The 20,480-nt window shown below is 46.6% G+C and overlaps 1 protein-coding gene and 1 pseudogene across 1 annotated transcript in view; both read right to left on the reverse strand.

Moving 5' to 3' along the window:
* The window catches only part of LOC149366872 (phospholipid-transporting ATPase ABCA3-like), an 83,648-nt gene that overhangs the window by 35,075 nt on the left and 28,093 nt on the right, over positions 1-20,480 (reverse strand). Inside the window, exons 10-15 of the mRNA XM_089572120.1 lie at positions 19,008-19,144; positions 15,828-15,983; positions 12,536-12,746; positions 10,826-11,078; positions 7,019-7,077; positions 1,158-1,590 (exon numbers count right to left, since the gene is read on the reverse strand). Coding sequence (XP_089428246.1) covers positions 1,158-1,590; positions 7,019-7,077; positions 10,826-11,078; positions 12,536-12,746; positions 15,828-15,983; positions 19,008-19,144 — 1,249 coding nt within the window. The remainder of the gene's footprint in view (positions 1-1,157; positions 1,591-7,018; positions 7,078-10,825; positions 11,079-12,535; positions 12,747-15,827; positions 15,984-19,007; positions 19,145-20,480) is intronic.
* On the reverse strand, positions 2,889-3,903 carry LOC149366873 (uncharacterized; annotated as a pseudogene).

Here is a 20,480-nt window from a genome sequence, read left to right on the forward strand (position 1 = left end):
AAGGAAGAGTTGCCGTAGTGGACGACTCAGGAATAATTTCGACCACCTGGAGATCTTCAACGTGCACTGACATCGCACAGCACACGGGCACCTTTTCCGTCCGTGTGCTATGAGATGTCAGTGCCCGTTAAAGACCCCCAGGTGATCGTGCACTGGGAAGGGAATGCATATACATATTTGCATGCACAGTACGGTCCAGTGTTAAACGGAACATGCGATCGCGTGGCCTCTGCACTTTATGAAGCCGTGCTGCCCAGATGCGGCGAGAATGGGCGGCATCAGGTGCATGCGCGAAAGGACCAGCCGCTATGTTTACTGTGCATGAACCTTGTGCCGACAATTCCCACAAGTTCACAGCGGCAGCGTTTCGCGAAGCGCGGAGGCCACACGATCTGATATTCCCTTTAACACAGGACCGTAATGTACGCGTACCGCAGTTTCTTGCTAGTATGGGTAGGATGTCGTCGTGGCTGTCGTTGTCGAAGGCTTTGTGTATGTCTGGTGCAGTACTGGTCTGGTGGCTTGTTTGTGTGTCTGGTTGTTGAGTACGGTTTCCATTAGGTGCATTACTATGCCCCGTGTCGAAAAGTAAGTCGGAAGCAGCAGTTAGTGCATGCAAAAAGAGCTGATGGTTACCAGGTGTGATTGTAGCCTTCGTTACCCGACATGCTCGAATAATTTACCTGCGCAGCTAGTGAGGGGTATAGGACGGTGATTTTCAAGAAAAGGTGGTTTGCGAGGTTCAGGTCATATAAGTGTAGTTGCTGTGAGAGACGCCGTTACATCAACATTGATACTGGCAACAGCCAAAACAATGATATTTATTCCCATTTCTTAGTAAATTATGGAACTACTGTAATTGGATCACATTGCAAGATTGCTTTTACGAGGAGAAAGGCTTTTTTATTTATAATACTGAGCGGAATAAGCTCGCTTAGCGCATTTTCTTTTAAAAGGAAACTAGATTTTGCTTTCAGACATTTGTTCAGCGCAATTACCATATGACGGCACTTCTCTTTCGTGATTATGCGGTTGTGGGTAAGCAGTCGGTTCCCATACTCTTCCGCCCGATCTCAAGTCCTCCATTTTGCGTTGCAACACTGCGCGTGCGCATATCGCGTCGCACTCTCCTCGGATGCCACCTGCTCAGCACTCACCCGGTGCCGGTGTCAGCCACACCGTAGGCGTAGTGCATGTAGTACGAGGCAAAGTCCTTGCGTGCGAATTCCACCAGTTCTTTCGTCGCGTTCGTCAACGGGGTGACGGAGACCCCCTCACTTTTGGCGAGGTCCTCGAATTGGCGAGTGAAGTCTGTGGGTTGCGCAGCTTGTACGAAACAGTGGCCACCGCGAAAGTGGACGCTGCTCTGCACCTCGAGGTTCGACACGGCACGCGGTTGCTCTGAACTAGCTCGGATGGGCTCCCAATAGGTGACGAAGAGTGCCACGGTGCCGAGCCAGCCGACGAGGATGGAGATGGGCGAGCGCGACCAGTACAGCAAGCGCTTGGTGAGCAGGGCGCGCACTCGTTGCGTGGAGCTGGGATAGGTGGCGACACCGGAGCACAAGGTCGTGTGCACTGGCGGACAGCCTGCGCATGATCGCGACACGAAACGACCCTGACTTATAGGAACGCAGCGTTTTAAATGTGACAGTATCTCAATCTTTTGCTGGGAAAAAACCTAGGCTGAGAGACAACAAATTTTAAAAGCGTAGCTTTTTGGGCTTGTTGCTGCATGATCATAGCGAGATAATATAGCGCAGGGTAGGACAGGACACAAGAAGACACGAACAACACGAGCGCTAACTTCCAACAAATTTTGTTTCACACATGCAACATATTTATACAGCAAAAACACGTCATCGCCTGTGCTATCCACTACGGTACCGACAATACCCACGCGTCATCCAGGTGCCGTCGTTGAACACGACTTCTCTGACAAACAACCACAGACAGGCAAAAGATCTTCAGAAATATCGCTTGGCAGGCTGTCCTAGGCTTAGGCTCGTCTTTAGCTTTTGCAGCATTGCAGCGGCATGAACGCGACCTTGCAAGGCCTCTTCTTTTCGCATTTGGCCACAGTGCAGTATAGCTAACCGCCGTTCTCGCGTGTACTTTTTACCACGTCTGTTTTAAAGCAACCCCATTCGAACGGCGCCGGGGTGGCGTCCTCTCGAGGAATCCCGACAAAAAACTACAAAGAAAACCGAGGAGGGCCAAAGCTGCGGCTGCTGAATGTGCGCTGCCCGATGGCCCCTTGCGCGACAGCCCGCGATCTCAATTAACTACCAGCTTCAGCGATATTCAGCCTCAGAGTCTCCCGGTCCCCATGGCTTTGGAGCTCTGCTGTATGTTTGCGGAGACGGATAGAAGGGGCTATGCTCTTGATTATTCTTTTTGCCTTTTAAAGCCTATTTTCAGTGAATCTACCGTCATCTATAGACACATGGCGACTTTAACATATCCTGAATGTTCCTGTAGTACGGCGATTTTACTGTGCGTTTTTATTCAGACATTCAAAGAATGAAGACTACAGCTGTCGTTGGGGAGTGAGTGAGTGAGTGAGTGAGTGAGTAAAAACTTTATTGATTTCTTAAGTTTTGCTTGCGGCGGAGGTTGTCTTCAGGTCTTGAGGTCGCCTCCTTAGCCTTGGGTGGGCCCCTAGTCCAGGGCTCCACTGAGTCTGGCCACCTCGCTTGCGTATGCTATGAGTGCCCTTTGGGCCTCTAGCTCGCAGCTGGTGAGCCGGCTCTCCCATTGCTCCACACTTGGTGTGTCTTGTTTGTGAAACGATATGTTTCTATCGCATTCCCATGTTATGTGGTATAGTGTTGGCCTCGCTTCGCACCAGGGGCATGTGGCGCGGTATTGCGTTGGGAACATCTTGCTTAGTATGTATAAATTTGGGAAGGAGTCTGTTTGTAATTTCCGCCATTTTGCGGCTTCTTCCTTGCTTAGCTCTTTGTGTGGTGGGGGATATTTGTATCTCAGACCCCTGTATAGACTTAGTGTTTCAGAATACCCAGCCCCTCGGTCGGTCCAGAGCTCCTCCAGGGCTTGTGACTCCCCTGCTCGGATGGTAAATCCTCGAGCTAGTTCGTCCGCTCTTTCGTTGCCCCAGACCTCCGCGTGGCCCGGTATCCAAATTATATTGCGCTTTTCTCTCCTCCCCGAGGGTACCCCCTCGTTGAGGATCCTGAGCGCCGTTTTTCCTATCCTACCCTTTGTGTAGTTTCGGCACGCTTCCTGTGAGTCTGTTAGGATATTCAGAGATCTTCCCCTCCTATCTCCTTCCTTCACTGCTAGGGCTATCGCTATCTCCTCCGCCTCTGTTACGCTTGATGCCCTGGTTGTGAGGCTCGTTATGTGTTCTCCCTGGTGGTTGACGACTACTGCCGCCATCCTGTTTCTATGTTCGCCGTAGTACGGGGAGGCATCGGTATATACCGTTCTGTCTCGATGTCCTATCATTTTCTCGTAGTGCTCTGCCCTAGCTTTCCTTCTGCTGGCATGGAGATTTGGGTCCATGTTGCGGGGTATGGGTTGTATGCTTATGTTACTTCTTAATGTATCTGGTATGTCTGCCCTGTTACTCTGGTGGTTCTCCGTCTCCCGACCCAACCTCGTCAGAAGTGCTCTTCCCGTTTTTGTGTCGCTGAGTCTTCGGACTTGCGCTTTAACTTGGCATTCACTCAGCTCCTCGAATGTGTTGCTGAGCCCCAACTGCATTAGTTTCTCGTTGGCCGTGTTCCTTGGTAGATGTAGTGCTGTCTTGTATGCTTTGCGGAGGATTGTTTCTGCTTGCTCCCTTTCGGCTTTGGTTGCTGCGTGGTTAGGTAGTGAGTATGTCACCCGGCTGACTATCAGGCTGTTCACCAGTCTGATTGTGTCTTCCTCGTTCATGCCGTGTCTTTTGCTGGCTACTCTGCTTATCATTCGGCGTACTTGCTCCGCCGCTTTGCTTAGCAGGCTGAGTGTGCGGCTGAATTTCCTGCTGCTTTGTAGCCGCATGCCTAGTGTTCTTATTATTCTTTGTTCCGGTATATTCTGCCCTTCCAGTTTCACCTCAAGGCTGGCTTCCGTGGGGTGCCTTCCTACTCTGAGGAGTTCGGACTTCTCCGTAGAGCATTGTAGTCCCCTTCGTGTATTCTTCGATGCAGGTGGCTGCCGCTTGTAGCGCCTCCTGCTTACTTCACAGCGAGCCTTCGTTGGCCCATATGGTTATGTCGTCCGCATACATTGCGTGTCTAATCCCTTGTATCTGACTAAGTTCTCTGGCTAGGATTATCATTGCTTTATTGAAGAGCACTGGTGATATCACCGAGCCTTGCGGGGTTCCTTTGCATGGTGTTTGGAAGACTTCGCTTCGCAGGTCTCCCAAGCCCACCGTTGCAGTTCTGTTCGTGAGGAAGCTTCTCACGTAGGTGTGCGTTTTCTCTCCGCAGTGGGTGGTGTTGATGCCTTCCATGATTGCCGCATGGGCAATCATGGAAGCCCCTTTGATGTCGACGGCCATGACTACGTTTTCCCCTTTGCTCGGCATTGTTTCTAGGACTTCTTCCTTCAGTTGTAGTAACACGTCTTGTGTCGATAGGTGTTCCCTGAAGCCGAACATGGTGTTGGGGTACCATCGTCCGTCTTCTAGGTGTCTTTGTATTCTTTTGGGGATTATCCTCTCGAACAGCTTGCCTAGGCACGATGTTAGCGAGATTGGTCTGAGATTTTCTATCTGCAGTTTCTTGCCTGGTTTGGGTATCATGACGACCTCCGCATGCTTCCATTCTTCCGAAACAGTCCCTTCTTCCCAGTGTTTGTTCAGATATTTCGTAAGCTGCTCTATCGCTTCGTCGCTGAGGTTTCTTATCAACGCGTTCTGGATCTTGTCCGCCCCCGCCGCCGTGTTCTTTGTTGTTGCCCTTATGGCTTCGATGACTTCTTCCTTCGTTATCGGTCTGTCCATCTCCTGGTTTTCTTTCCCTTGGTATTCTCCCCGGTAGTCCTCCACGTGTTCCTTACCGTAGCATTTCTCTTTTACTGCCTGGATTTGTTCCTCTGTCCCCTCGTATTGATGGATTAGTCTTTGTATCGACTTGCTGCTTTCCGCTTTGCTCTTTGATGGGTCCATGAGATTTCTGAGGATTTGCCACGTCCTGGCTGTCCCTACGGTGCCGTTCAGTGTTGTACTGAACTGCTGCCACCCTTGTCTAGCCAGTTGTGTTGCATATTCTTCCGCTCGCTTGGTGATTTCTGCTATCTTCTTTTTTAGTTTCCTGTTCAGCTTCTGTTTTTTCCAGCGTTTGGTTAAGGCTTCTTCTTGCCTCCCATAGGCCGAGGAGCCTTCCGTCTACCTCTGGTGCCTGTTCCGTGCGGATCACTTCTTTGGTGTTTATGTCTCTAATTTGTTTGAGTTGCTGACTCCAGTCTTCTAAAGATGTGATGTCGCCTTTAATCCTTCTGCAGTGGGTACGGAAGGCATCCCAGTCTGTGAATTTTGCTTTGCCGATTTTCCTCCTGATGCTTTCAGCTTCTATGGCCACTCTGACTATATAGTGGTCGCTGTCTAGGTTTTCTTGCGTGTTTTCCCATTCTGCTTGTTTTGTTGCTCTGACGAAGGTTAGGTCGGGACACGTGTCTACGCTTACGCTATTGCCTTGCCTTGTGGGCTGGCTCTCATCCGTGAGTAGCTCGCATCCTGTGTTTTCTGCTGCTGCGCATATGTTCCGCCCTTTTATGTCTTCTCTTTTGCTGCCCCATTGTGGGCTTCTCGCGTTAAAGTCTCCCGCTATAATTAGGGTATTCTGCCCTACAAGCTTTTTTGCCTCCGCGAAAAGCTTAATAAAGTCACCCCTGTTTTTGGGTGGGCTGTATATGTTTATTACGAAGGTGCTTTTTGCTTTCCTTTTCCTTTTGGGAATTATCTCGGTTATCACGTGTTCCAACTGCGTATCTGCTATTTCCTCGTGATTTATTGTCGTTATCCTGTCGCTAATTAGTGTCGCTGTTTTCCCGTTTTCCTGGCATTTGTAGCCTCTTAGGGTCGGGATACAATTTGTTTCTTGTAATAATATTCAGTCTGGTGGGGTTCCCCTAGTGCTAATGAATTGCTGCAAGAGCCCCTGCTTACGCCTGTAGCCCCTACAGTTCCATTGCCAAATCTCTAGTTGTTGTCTTTCTGCCATGTTGCTGTGTTGCAGCTACTATTGTTCCCTTGGGTTTCTGTGCCGAACCTGCGCTCGTTGTATAGGCGGTCCCTGGCGTCGTTTACCGTTCTCTGTGTTGTTTGATTTTTGACGTAGTTGCGGAAGCTCTGATCTTGCAGGGCTATTTTCTGCTTTAACTGCTGCATTTGTTGCTGCATTTGTTGCTGTTGTTGCTGTATTTGTTGCTGCATTTATAGCATGAGGGTTTTTAAGTCATCCTCTGTTGTGTTTATCTCCTCCATGTGTTGGGGGTTCTCTATTATTTGTTGCGGGGGTGTCGGTGTTCTCACCGGCGAGAATCCCGTGCTCCGTATCTCCTGTAGTTCTGCAATTAGATCGCTAATTTGTTTTCTTAGCTGTCTGTTTTCCCTCCACGTTTGCTCCTGCTCCTTCCTTAGGTTATTGTTTTCCGCTTTAAGTCTTTCGATTTCTGTTTGTGTATCTGTTGTATTCTTCCCCTCGTGCGGAGCAAAAGGTATTTTGGGAGAGCCGCCTTCCCAGCTCACCTTGACTCCGCTGCTTTTCTTTTGCTGCGTCTGGTGTTGGCTGGCCGTGGTTTGGCTCGTCTCGCTTCGTCCCCGGCTTACCGTTCTCTTACCGTTCTCTTACCGGCTTACCGTCCGCCCCCGTCGATGGGAAAAAAAAAAGCCGCGTTTGCACTTGTACCGACAGCATTCCACACTTTATAGCGTTGTAAAACAGTGCTTTTGATGCTCTATCTACAGCCTAACGCTGATTCAATCTGAGAATAATAAGGTTAAAGTGACCGCAGCAGACAAACCTGACAGAGGCAAGGAACTCTATTTTACGAAACTTACCCTCAGCAGGACTGCCTTCATTATCTTGACTTTCGTTCACCGTCCAAAGCTTGTTAATTCTGAAAAAAAACAACAACATTGAACTTGAACATCTTTCAGAGACTTGTAATTTCAGCGGAAGGCTCGTTAGATTTTGTTACGCCGTCGCGGAAGCTCAGTGGTTATGGTGCTCATCTGCTGACGTGAAAGAAACACGCGGGTTAGATTCCGGCAGCGGCGGTTCTCATTGAGATGGAGGCGATATGCTAGAGGCCCGTGTGGTGTGCGATGTCAGTGCTCAGTAAAGAGCCCCAGTTGGTCGAAATTACTTTCAGTCCTCCACCACGGTACCCCGCAGCCTGAGTATCTGGGAAGTTGAACTCCATAAATCATTCCATATTTTTTTTTACGAGCTGCAAGAATTTTAGTTTCACAAGAAACAATCTCCCTCGATCTACTTGCACGGGTTCTCAACTGCGGTATTTGATTGTTGCTGTTTGTTTTTATACTGTGTCTTTAGCCACAGTATTCTCCTACTAGCGTGGGATTTTCTGATCAATAACGATATAGACCTCCTTCACCCCGCGACGTCACGGAGATGCGGTGGCGCTGATGTCAGTAGCGACTTTCGCGTGGTAGGCAAAACAGGTTCCGCCTGGCCGTGCCTACCGCAGCTGCTGCAGCTACCGGCGGCTGCATATCGTGGCTGCGCACTGCAGAAGCAGCATGTACTGACCAGCTGCGTCGCTGTTGGATCCGCGTAGCCTCATAAAACGGAAAATTAGATTAGCCTTAATAGGTTTCTCGGAAATAAATGCCGCATTAGGAAATGATCCGCGGTAGTAAAAGCGCGAAGTCTGGGTGTAGACCGGCGCTGCCAGTCAACGTACTTCATAGCACGGAAACTGCCGCGCTCATTCACCTGAACAACCGCATGGTACGCTTAAAATTGCGCAAGGAAAAGAAAAAGCATGTATGTAGCTGCGAACGTATTTATCACCCTGAGCTGGTGTGCACGGGCGCCGGCAGGGTCACTCTCCACCGAGGAGTGCGTTATTTTGTTGATAGCGCAGCATGTTATAACGTGTGCAGAAGTTATACGAATGTGTAATGACGCATTTTATGGCATTTAATATATACTTCATAATATTTCTTAACATGAACGACATAATTATTTGATTGTAGTAGAAAAGTCTGGTAAGTTGTGACAATCTTGCGCGGTCGCGTTGGCGTGCTTCGAACAGCGTACTTTCATTGCATCCCGCATGTGTCATAAGCTTCTTCATGAAGTAGTACATGATCGCGAAGGCTGTTTGGAAAGAAGCAACCGCAGGCGGGCTACCAACACAGGCACGTAGCGAGATTGACAGCGGATGAGGCAATGAAAAGTGTTTTCTTTATTGATGCTTGAGATATGTAACCAAATTTGGTGCAAATATGAAATTGCTCTGTTAATTTCAGCAATGCGTTTTATTTTCAGCTATACCTGGTAAAGTTCTTGGATAAATATAATTAACACCCTCGTCAAGTCACCACGGGTCTTGAATAATTAAGTAGAAAATGCGGAAATTTTTTATGCCATCACGTTGCCAACGCCCTATTCTCTATGATGGCGGTATTACTTCTTTTTTTTAGATTCGCAGTACCTTTCTTATCAAAAATGACTACCATACTACTGCTCCTGTAGCAAAAAAAAAGTCGAGAGATTTATTGCACTCCTCAATGTCTCTGGAATCGTTCGCAACAAATAGAACCATTCTATTTCCATTCGTTACAAATTTACGAAGGGGTGAGTGATGCCAATCAGAAAATGTGGTACATCACAAAACAAACCATTAAGTTTTTTTCCCTCGTTTATGGCCTCTTCGCTTTCGTTTTGGTCAAAGAAATGCCGCACTGAAATCAACGAAACCTCTGATCCCTCTTCTGCGTAGTGATACTACCATTGTTGTGCTCCGTCGTCGGAAACCCACAGGATTCGCGACGTGCCAGGACCATCAGAAACGCCATTACCTTACAATTTTTGACGACCACAGATCTAAAAACCGTAATTTTATGAATTTCTACTCAATATTTTGCTATAATTTTTAGTAACCAAACAGAAGACCCAGGGCTGGAAGAAATATAATTTCAGGAATCCAAACTTTTCACCAAATCGACCAGTTTAAGAAGGGGAGAAGTCAGCCTGGTGGTGCCTGATCTGACGGCTAAAAAGAGCGGCTACGCGAGACAGATGAGATCGGGACACGATCGACGCTGTCCCCACTTTTCGCACTGCGCGACACGTGTGTCAAAAGACGGTGAGCGCCCGTCGGCTCTGCCGAAAAAACGCCAGTGCTTCCCTCAGCACTGTCCCGAGGTAAAATCATTCTTGCTAGTTCAGTGTCAAAAACTTATCATTTTATTGAATGCCTGCGGTAGAAACCAACTGCAGCGCTTTCTAGCCATAATACAATACACACCGTGTCGAAATACGCCGTACATGGCCAACGCGAGCCCGTGTACTTCGAGGAATACTAATTTGAAAGCATCAACCCCTGCTATGATTCTCAGAAACTCAAAACGCGCATACAAGCCTTGAAAACCGGCGCTGCACCACCCCAACTCGACGCCACTCCCTGGCCTCTTGCCTACCGCGAGCCCGTTCGCGACTGCAGCGCCACCTCGCTTGTTTGCAAACATGGAGGAGGTCTATAGCTGGCAACACACACACAACTGCGCAGTTACGCATGTGTCATCTCTGTGTCGTCGTCTGCGAGCGCTGTGATTCTATGATATCTGACACAACCCGACTATATACAGCACAACAACATATATTGTACTCATTGTTTCACCGTCGTACGTTCGTGGTGACACTGGGGATCGAACCCCCGCACCTTCCGCATGCAAAGATGAATGTTCAAACCATAATGGTAACGCTTTGGTTCGAGCGTTACTCCTTTATTGTGCTGTTCAGAGGAAGCGAATTTCTGGATCGCTCGTGAACTTTCAACGGTAATAACATTCTGAAAGTTTTATGCCACTCTACTAATGAATTTAAGAGTTCGGTGAATGTGGCCCAGCTTGCAGTCCTGGACACACTAAGGGCGCGCTCTCCCTTTACGTTTGGAGGTTTAAAATTAAAAACCGGTCGCACCTTGCTTTGCACCTGGCGTACAAAATGCGAAGCGCTGGAATTTCGTACCTTGCAAAATGTGTCAGCAAAATAAACCAAAGAGCATTAATGATCAGTGCGGCCACCAGCCCAGGGAGAATACGAAAGCATTGATGCCTCCTTCACAATCGTCGCCTCTCTTTGCTTCACTTAAGACTGTCTGCCTCCCTTTTTGCCTCTTTTTACTTCTTCCAATTTTGACGTGTACCGCTATTTTCACACCCTCGCACTATATGCACGTCCGGGGCTATTTTTAAGTCTAAATGACCTTTTAGTCTCTAATTAATAACTAATGATTCCAGATTCCATTTCATCAACCTCTGTCACGTGGTTGCTTTTTCTTCACAATTTTGACGTCTAGTATTGTTTTCACGTCCTCGCATTATATCTACGTCCGATACTAATTTAACGTCCAAGTGACATTTTTGGCTCTAATTAACCAGTTGCTCCACATCAACCAAATTTTGACGTACATAATCCCCACATTGTTCGCTATCATACACAATCATTCTTTTTCGCTTAACTCTCGCACGAACGAAGAAATCGCTGCCGACACGTTTTCGGGACACGAAATCGTCGACATAGCCAAGTAAAGCTTTCGCATTAAAAAAACTGTCGAAAGATATCGATGGGCTTTGTAGTAAAGTTCGCAAATAGAACGACGTCATGCTTACTTTATGTACACGTCTGCAATGGTAGCCACGGTGACACCGAAGCTCTCGATTCCCAGATCCTCTCCTTCCGTCTCCAGCGTGCGGAACATGTCGGCGAAGCCGTTGTGTTCGATCGTCTGCAGCGCTATAATCGCGCTGCCCTGTTTCACGTCTTTGACGATGGCCTCCGGCGCCGTCTTCTGCACCACTTCCAGGGTGCGCTCCGCAACGAACTTCTCGGGGACCGTGATCAGGTTGATTGTGTAGCCAACGCCTGCAGTGGAATATCAATAGTAACAACGTGCCCTGTGCTTCTTGTGTATACTCTCATACTTGCTAAGGCGGTAGCTCTACTCAATGCAAAAGTTCGGCACCCTGTCCGGTGCATAATTTTGACCTTCAGTCCTGCTCAAGCTCAAACCTTCGAAGTCAAGCCATAGCCATGGTTGTGCTATAGCGTTGAATAGCTTATATCGAGTACAATTGAGTTGCACTAATTATGCGTTTTTGTGAATAACCGTTGATTACTTGTGACTAAATATTGAAATTTGAAAAAAAAGGATAAATATTGGCATCCATCCAAGCACAGCCATACGGCTACAAAGGAAAGCTGTACAGCTTTCTCGGAAACTTTGCAGTTGAAGAAAAATTCGTCCTTGTCCGGGGTTAGAATCCGGGACCACCGCTTCACTGAAGCAGTCGCTCTACCAACGTAGCTAACCGGGCTACTCCATCGTTTTCGGCCTAACGCTATCCGAGCCTAACATGAAACCTCGTCTTCCCGGCATTCCCGCGATGAAGTGTTCTTTAAAGGGAAACTGCAGAGGTTTTAGAAATCAATGAGCTTAAGAGGGTCGAATGTGTGAAACCTGCCGGTAAAGCATGCGAATTCTTTTTGAGCTAGCACTTGAAATGGTGAAGTAATCGTCGATTAAATTCTGGATGCCCTTCAAGCTTCTCCGCAGCGCACAACGCCAAGTGGGGGGCGCATGATGACGTCATCGAAGGTATGGGTACATTTACAACGCACAAAACGCCTGCTTTGAAGGAAAAAAACGAACGCCACCGAAGGCGAACCCTGCAAATAGTTGTTTGGCAGCGTCCAACGCGTCAGGGCAGGGTGTGGCTAACGACAGCGGTAATTTGAAATCATACCTTCCATGACGTCACGCTAAGGTTTCCTGCACTCCTCCGGTGCATTGAGGAGAAGTGCAAATTTCAATCGTCGATTACGTCACTATTTTAAAAGCTAGTGCAAAAACACTTGGCACGCTATACCTACAGCCTACATAGATTTGAATCCTTAAATATCGTGAAAAAAGTGCTGCAGTTGCCCTTTAAAGAACTCGCATAGACGGTAGTTCCGCCCTTCCCTCCAGATAATATTTAGAAACTTAATGCCTGGTGGCCGCCAACGCGGCCGTTATTTTCAAAATATATTCACCCCACGCTCTCGTTTTTGTCATTGATCAGCTGTTATACCTCCTTCTAGCCACGTAGTGCGGCAGTGGCGAGGCACCGAGCCAGCGCAGCTGGCTGCGTTGCCTTTCCACAGCGAGTCACGTGATATGACGTCACTTGTCACACCTCCGCTCCGCCGGCTCAAGATCAAACGTACACCAAACTTGACTTTGAGAGTTGTGCGAAGAGTAGAGTTTTCGCTCTAATAGCCACTGGGGTATGTGTTCGCCTAATTTGTGGAGGGTGCCAGCCAAGTGCGCCAGTACGCACCACAGGCCTTCTTCAGAAAAGCTGTGGAGCCAGCGCCCAGGACCTTGCCAGCGGACATGATGATAATACGGTCTGCCAACACCTCGGCTTCTTCCATGTCATGCGTGGACAGCAGAATAGTGGAACTGCTGCGGAGGCTGCTGATCAGGTCCCAAATACTTCTCCGCGTTTCGGGATCCATCCCGGTCGTCGGCTCGTCAAATATCAAAACCTGTGCAGTTGAATGGACGCTGAGAAAATATCACGAAGTGGCCACTACAAGGGTTGAACTGGACTTCCCGAAAGCACGTGAATGATTCTTTGGATCAGAGTAGACCTTTTGGCTATGACAAACGGCTAAACAATGGCTAGTACAATGTAGCTAATAAAATAGAACAAAAGATAAAGGTACGTCGCCTTTTTACTACGGCTGAGGTGAGGACGGACACTTGGCAGTATGGGGAAGGATACAGGCTCAGCGCACATTCTGGGGCCTTTAACTTTTTCTCGCAATGACGTCATTAATCCCTGAAATCCGTTCGTTAAAACTCACGTGTTAAGGCCTGCTATGTAGACGATCACCAACTAGCCCGACAACAGCTCTTGTTAAGACCTGCTGTAGGCACTATTCTAGTAGAAGAAAACTCCTTCCAAGCAGCCCGGCTGGAATACTGCTGTGTAAACCTCATTTGAGGCGAGGAGAAGCTGTCACATGCCACTATATTAATTGATTCTCTACGAAGAGAACCACAACCGATAGATGGCTTATGAACACTGATATGACTACCTAAGGTCAAAGTTAAAATACAGCTCATGTAATTACTACACCACCAATCAAATGTCAGACCTGAAGTCCATTGAGTTTACTGATTACACTACACATTCTTAAGGAATATATCCCCCAAGTGGAGTAATCGGTCAGGCTCTTGCTTGTGCCTGCGTACGGGGAAAGGGCGACTAGCCGTCGCAGCAAGGTTATACTCCCTCCCACACTTTACTTTGCTTTCACTTCTTGGCCTGTAAACAAACTAAGTATCATGAAAGACAGCTATCCCTGTCATAGGTGTGGGTCCGGGGCTCGTTCTTAGAGCACGGCTATTTCTTTTGCTCTGTCTTGAGCCTTCTCGCTCCCGGAGGTGAATTTGTGTTTTAATGATCAATCCGGATAGGCATGGCTCGTTTTACCGGTCGTTTAGGCCCAGCTCGCTGAACGGTCCGGCCCTCTCTTTTATTCATCTTCCTGAGTGCAACACCGAACCGTGAATGATGCGCTGGTTGGGTTCGAGATATGCCCAGATAACAATCCGGGTTTCCTTAATTTGAGGATATTTCTTCCCCAAATACAGAATCAATGCCGAGGAGTTAGCTACATTTGAACTGCGGGGAGACTAGTGCTAAAAGCAGGCGTAGCAAAGAAGAGATGCGCACCTATATGCAACATAAAAGAGAAATAAGAGGTTGCACACAAGGTAAATTATGTTATTTGAGCACTAAAGTAAAAATTTGATGGATACTACAAATTCAGTAGCAATTTAAACAAAACGAATAACATAGTGCGCAAGTGACTCGTAGATACTGAAAAATTATTTATAGAATATTTCTGTGTGTGGCCATTCGAACGTGACTGCTTCATAGCGACTAACGCATTCTGCAGCAGTGAAATTTCGAAATGCCAAAAATAGCAAGATCGCGGATTATAAGCATGAGAAAGCGAGTCAATGTAGCATTTAACCGCGCACGGTAATACGCTTGGCCACACTTCTCATAATGAAAAAAATAAATATATTTGGGCTGTTCCTCCAAACTACGCAGATTTATAAGAAGTCCGTATCACACAAAATGAACAAGGGGAGTGTCTTACGGTAATTATCCAACGCTTCAACAAGGTAACTTGTTGTCTCGGCAAAGCGTTCATTATTACCGGGGTTCAAATAGGGTCTTCCCTCGAGCGAAGAACCTATCTAACCCCGAATAACGATGAACGCTTTGCCCAAAGACAAAACATCTTGTCGAAACCGTGGCTAAGTGCACTGAGGCTCCCCCCCCCCCCCCCCTGCTCACTTTGAATTCTCCTCTCGCCACCCCGAATTCCCTATAGTCAGTTGTGTGGGCAGAGTTTTTTTCTTGTTTCTTTGATAAGAAACTCCACACAAAGACAATAATGTGACCTGCCGCGGCTTTGGTACCTCTGCGTCCTGCCATATTGCATCCAGAAAAATAAAAAACGCAAAAACACTGTGAATCTTCCGGCTTGTAAAATATAGCTTTAGAATGAACAATTGGTTTTGTCACTCCGTTGTATTATTTCTTCGCTTTGTGAAAAAAAAAATTATCTGCAAAAGGTAGCAGCGTTTGTGGTCCTTCCCAACAGGGGGGGTGGGGGAGTCGATAAAAATTGCGAGGACGCTTTGGCAACTAAAGTGCTGACAGGCGAAAGCCGAGGACGCTATGCCGTGACGACTTCCGGTGCATGTGACGTCACGCCGTTCTCGTGGCTGTATCGATACCCAAATTATACATCTTTCGTGGATCTTTAGTGTTAATTACACTCAATTACATTTTTCCATCTAATTTGGCACAAATCAAATTTGACGTTTTTCCGACCATTCTGTGCGAATTTTCATTATGCCGTGACGACTTCCGGTGGATGTGACATCACACCGTTCCCGCGGCTATATCGATACCCAAACTATACATCTTTCGGGGTTCTTAAGTGTGAAATACGCTTAATTACACATTTTTTATCTAATTTGACACAAATCAAATTTGACGTTTTTCCGACCATTCTGTGACATTTTCACTATGCCGTGACGACTTCCTGTACATGTTACGTCACACCGTTCCCGTGGCTATATCGATACCCAAATTATACATCTTTCGGGGTTCTTAAGTGTGAATTACGCTTAATTACACATTTTCCATCTAATTTGACACAAATCAAATGTGACGTTTTTGTGAACATTATGTGAGAATTTTCACTATGCTGTGACGACTTCCGGTGGATGTGTGTGACGTCACACTGTTCCAGCGGCTATATCGACGTCCGCGCGATTTCGACGTAATTTTGACATTTTTGCCTATAATTAATTAACTAATTACTCTACAGTCATCAAACTGGACTTCTAGGTTCATTCTTTCCTCCTCTGTTTGAAGCAGTCTTTGGTTCACTGCTATCCTTTTTAGTTCCTGAGTTAAATGCGTGAGACACGCTTTGTTAACGGACGACAGTATGAGCCACTAAAGGCTTTCGCCTTAAAAATTGTGATGACACTGCTCTGTGAGTACAGATAGCCGCCGCGTGGCACTGTCGTACCTTGGCGTGGGCGACGAGCGCGATGCACATGCTGAGCCGCCTCTTCATTCCACCTGACAGCTGGTTCGAGAAGCAGTGCACCTTGTCGGTGAGCTTCACGGCTTCCAGAGTTTCGGTGATGAGCCTGGTCAGCTCGAGGCCGCCTCGGTCTTGAAGCTGCCGGGGGGACGCGTGTATACAGATTATGCAAAAAGCTGCGGGTCGTCGAGAACTTAATGCGCGTAATTCGGCCAAGAAATTCGCGGCAACGCAGCATATTTACATTTAAGGTGCAAAAGTGCATGGCTGCATATCATTGTGCATCAAGTATCTCGTATTGTTACGCATCAATCATGTGCTGTTTATCCACCATGTGCCCTGCGTGAGTAGACACAGTTATCAACTGATATTAAAAGCAGCAAGTCGTGTACAGTCGTCCTCAGATCTGCCGAGAGCACTCGAACTACGTGCCGTCTGCGCTCCGCAGCGCGCAGAGCGACGTCTAGCGGCAGCACCTGGTTCGAGACTGTGCGTCTTCGAGTGTCGTCTGAGCATCAGACGTTCCAGTGTCGTCTGAGCGCTCTCCGCAGCGCAGAGCGCAGACGGCACGCAGACGGCACGGAGTTCGAGGGCTGTCGGCAGGTCTCTGGACGACTGTGCATTCAGGCGTGCAGTGCAGCTGGCCAGTCTTGCTGCCGAGTTGCAGTATAGTGTGACCGCCTAACACTGAACAGGCCGCTCGGTTTGCAGCAGGAGAATTATGCTACAAACTTCAGGCACACAAAGCGTTTTGCAAAGAAAAGTGGACGTTGACGCATTTAACAACGTGCATAGACAATTAATTATATGTGCCGGGTGCCTCACAGCATATTTGACACTGCGTGAGCTGGAGTGAAACGGCAGCCAATGTGGTGCGCTAACCACGACGACGCTCGCGCCATCTGGTAGTCCACCCCAACACCAAAGCTGCGACCTTTGCTTGCGAATATTTTGCCCAATAATCTTTCTTGTAGCATCGGTGGAAATTATACCAGCTGCTGTCCCACAACGTCGGGAACTGCTGTACTAAAAATAAGAAGCAATACAGCGTCTTCCCACCACGTTCATACGTTGACGGTAGACACAAGACTTCTTTCGATGGTATCGCCTAGGCGTGCATAAGGATAGCAGTGGTGATTCAACTGCCGGAAAAGACCAGTGTGGTGTTGTTGCCAGACGAGGAGTGTACGAGTAGGATAAAATGTTTGTGGTCCGCCGCCACAAAACAAAAGAAAATGTCCTCGCATTTCTAGCGCGATTCAGGTTGCGGACACTGTCGGCAGAAAGCTATAGACCCCATGTCACGGCTAGTCCGCGGGCCAGAACAGATCCCCGATCCTTCGTCTACAGACTACCTTAACATAAATATTAGTGTATTGCCTACTTAACTGCTACAAAATAACTGTGTTTTCTGATTTCACTTTTAATTTTATACTGACCCACTGTTGTCTTGATTGCGATCGAATTTACGCCGCGTATACTGTCTGTGTCCTTATTGTCTCATTATAATTTCCCATTGACATACCACTTTGTTTCTAAATCTTTGCCTCCACTTTTGAGTTCGCCAGTAAATGTTTTTTCTGTAGTAGCACTAGCAGACCTTATCGATGCCTACGTTTTCACCCACCCTCGGTAGGCTCTTTTCACAAACAGCTTTACTTCCCTCATTGAACAGCACAACAAATATTCAGCGTATTCCCCTTGAAGAGTTTCGTGGTGGTTTTGCTGATAGCGTGCAACCAGTTTTTTCATTTCTCCCTGATTTATTCTAAAAGCTGGCCTCAAGCATAACTGTTGCACGAAAGCAACAAAATAGAAGTGTGCAGCTTTTTATATCGAGACTAAAAAAAGAAAGAAAGGAGGATCGTTGGTAGCTAAATTAAGTGCTAGGCTTAAAGGAATGTCGCTAGAAAACATTGCAAAAATATAAATATCACAAAGAAAAATTACAAACTACAAGACTTCAGTGTTGAAAAGCTGCGCCAGAAGGCATCTAAATATGTGGAAGTAAATATAAAAAGGTAAATAAGTGAACATGTATAGGTGACACCATCATTTTCCAGCACAATCCAAACTCCTCAAAGGAGGAAGCAGTGCAACGAAAACGAAGAACCAGGGAAAGGAAAGACCCGCATAAGCGCTAATCCTTCGTTTTAGTTGCGCGGTATCGTTCTTTCAAGAAGCAATATCAATTCACCTACTATTAATATAGTTGCTACAGTTTCCTACTCATGTGGTCTGCGGAAAGAATGAAAATTTGAGTGTCTCGCTGTTGAATCTATATCCGCGTAACTATTAGGATTAGTTTTGTTCTTGAGTACAGAGCTCAGAAACAATGTGTAATGATATCTGCGTATAAATCGTCTTATCTAGCTCTATAGAATCAGTGCAAAATAAGGCAGCACGCTTTATTTTACGGTCGTACACTCCATTTCAGAGCGTTACTGCAATAAAACAGTCTCTAAATCTTCTGGACCTCAACATACGACGCAAATTCTTTCGCCTATCGTTGTTCCACTCCCTCTACTACAACCATTCATCTTTTGCACGGAGGCACATCACAGCAGCACATCACATATCATCTCGAACCGACCATGCGCATAAAATTCAAACAATTTTCGCCCGCACAAAGGAATATCAGAATTCCCCGTTAGTCTTGGCTATATGGGAGTGGAATGGTTTACCTGCTAGCATTGTAGCTATCACTGAACCATCATCTTTCCGTTCAGCGCTACTAACATTTCTTGAATCAGGCACAGCATTGTCGTCTGTTTGAACTTGTCGCCTTGTACCCCTGCTTTGCCGTATGCGTGTGCATATTATTTTTGTTTATTGCCCAGTGCACCATGCCCACGATGTATAAAAAAAACAAAAAAACTACCGAATTTGATAATTAACACCTAGTTCTTTTGTTCTCTATCTGTATTATGCATGAAGTGAAGCTTGAGTAGTTGTGTTATTTGCTGTCCCCCCCCCCCTATGTAATGCCCAGCCGGGCCCTTAGGGTATTTAAATAAAAAATAAAAAAAAATTAAAAGGCGACCAAAAATGAGAATGCAAGGAATTTACACTTCTTCAAGTCGTGCCGAATTCAGGAAATATGTTTTTCTCTTTCACAGCTTCGCATAATACACGGATAGTTCATCACACTCCTCTACTCACGTGACCATAGTAGATAAGGTGCTCGTTGACGGTAAGATCTGGAAAATGTACATCGTGCTGCTGACAGAAGGCGGTGGTATTTGTGGCATGTGTGTCGCCGCCAATCTTGACGAACCCGGATGTAGGTCTCTGTAGGCCTGAAGGTGCGGAGCGCAAAACAAGAACAGGACATGCGAAGTATTTGTCAAAACGTTAAGAATTTTGTGCTCAGTGTCGCACTCTACAGTAAACTGTGCTAAAATGAAGCAACCAGAGAGAAAAATCGCAAAAGATAATCACGCATAAGTAGCATAGCTACCTTCTTCATGCACGAAGCAAAGCTACATCGGCACAGCTACACCTTCATGCGCATACCAGCGCAGGAATCTTATGTGAGCGATAAGGGTTTTTGCAGCACAGTGGTTCCCGGGGGCCGCGTATCGTCCTCTCAGTTACTGTTGGGCTCGGAAGGCCTATGGTTAGCTTGAAATTTAATTAAAAGCCGTGCTGATGTTTTACGCATTTCCTAAAATGATTTAATCTTTAACTGGCCCAGTATGCCATCTCAACATTTCTCTCCTTGGAGTTCCTTTGAGTAAGATATAACAAAAAAAAAAACAGTTCCTAACACTGGACCACGCTCCGCTGAGTCCTGTATTACTCCGCTATTGAATCACATTAATAATCTAAATCAATTTTTTACAGTTTGAATATATTAAGCAAGATAGGTATCAAAATTATGAAAATTGTATATTTTTCTTGTTACTAGCTCTTTGTTTAGGCACCAAGAAAAGTTTTAACAACGGATTATTTTTTGCCGCGGAGGAATTACGCGCGGGGGTCCTGAATGTGGGCAGAGCTTCACTGCAGACTTAAGTTGTATCCATCTGTAGAAGGGCAGCGAAAAAGTAATTTTGGGTATAATATAAGGTTAGCAAAATTTGTTTATCAACGCACGCCTAAAACTTCAATGTTTGGTTTCATATCTAATAAGAAGACACAAAATAAGAAACCTTTATTTCGACGAAGTAAAATACCTTGAGCCTGCAGTAAAAGAAGTGCCACTTTTAATTTCAGTGACCCATCCATCAATGACGAATAAAAAATTTTAAACTTGGTTGAAGCACCCACTCGCCTCAAGAGGTCTCGGACTTTCTGTTACTGTAAACAATTTCGCATTAGGTAACACGTCGGGGAAGCTGCGTTTCGTCGAAGACGAAGTGCTAAACGCCGTGCCGGGATTCCCGCCAATTTAAACAAATTTAAGTATCCAAACTCCACTTTACGTCTTCCGTCAGGCTGTGCCTCACGACTAAAGTGTACCTATTCCTTCAAAAGAAAAGATGATTGGTAGTAGTGGAATTGCAGGCGCTTCTCACTTATTATTTGTCTTTGTATAGCATTATCCTTCAGATATCCTTGATGACGCCTGAGTTAAGCATTATGTCTGCGTGTGCCATAGTGCACTGTATGAATTGCATACATTGCTGCTGT

The sequence above is a fragment of the Amblyomma mixtum genome, chromosome 1 (assembly GCF_055824585.1).
Source record: "Amblyomma mixtum isolate Tamu chromosome 1, ASM5582458v1, whole genome shotgun sequence".
In the NCBI taxonomy this organism is placed as follows: domain Eukaryota; kingdom Metazoa; phylum Arthropoda; class Arachnida; order Ixodida; family Ixodidae; genus Amblyomma; species Amblyomma mixtum.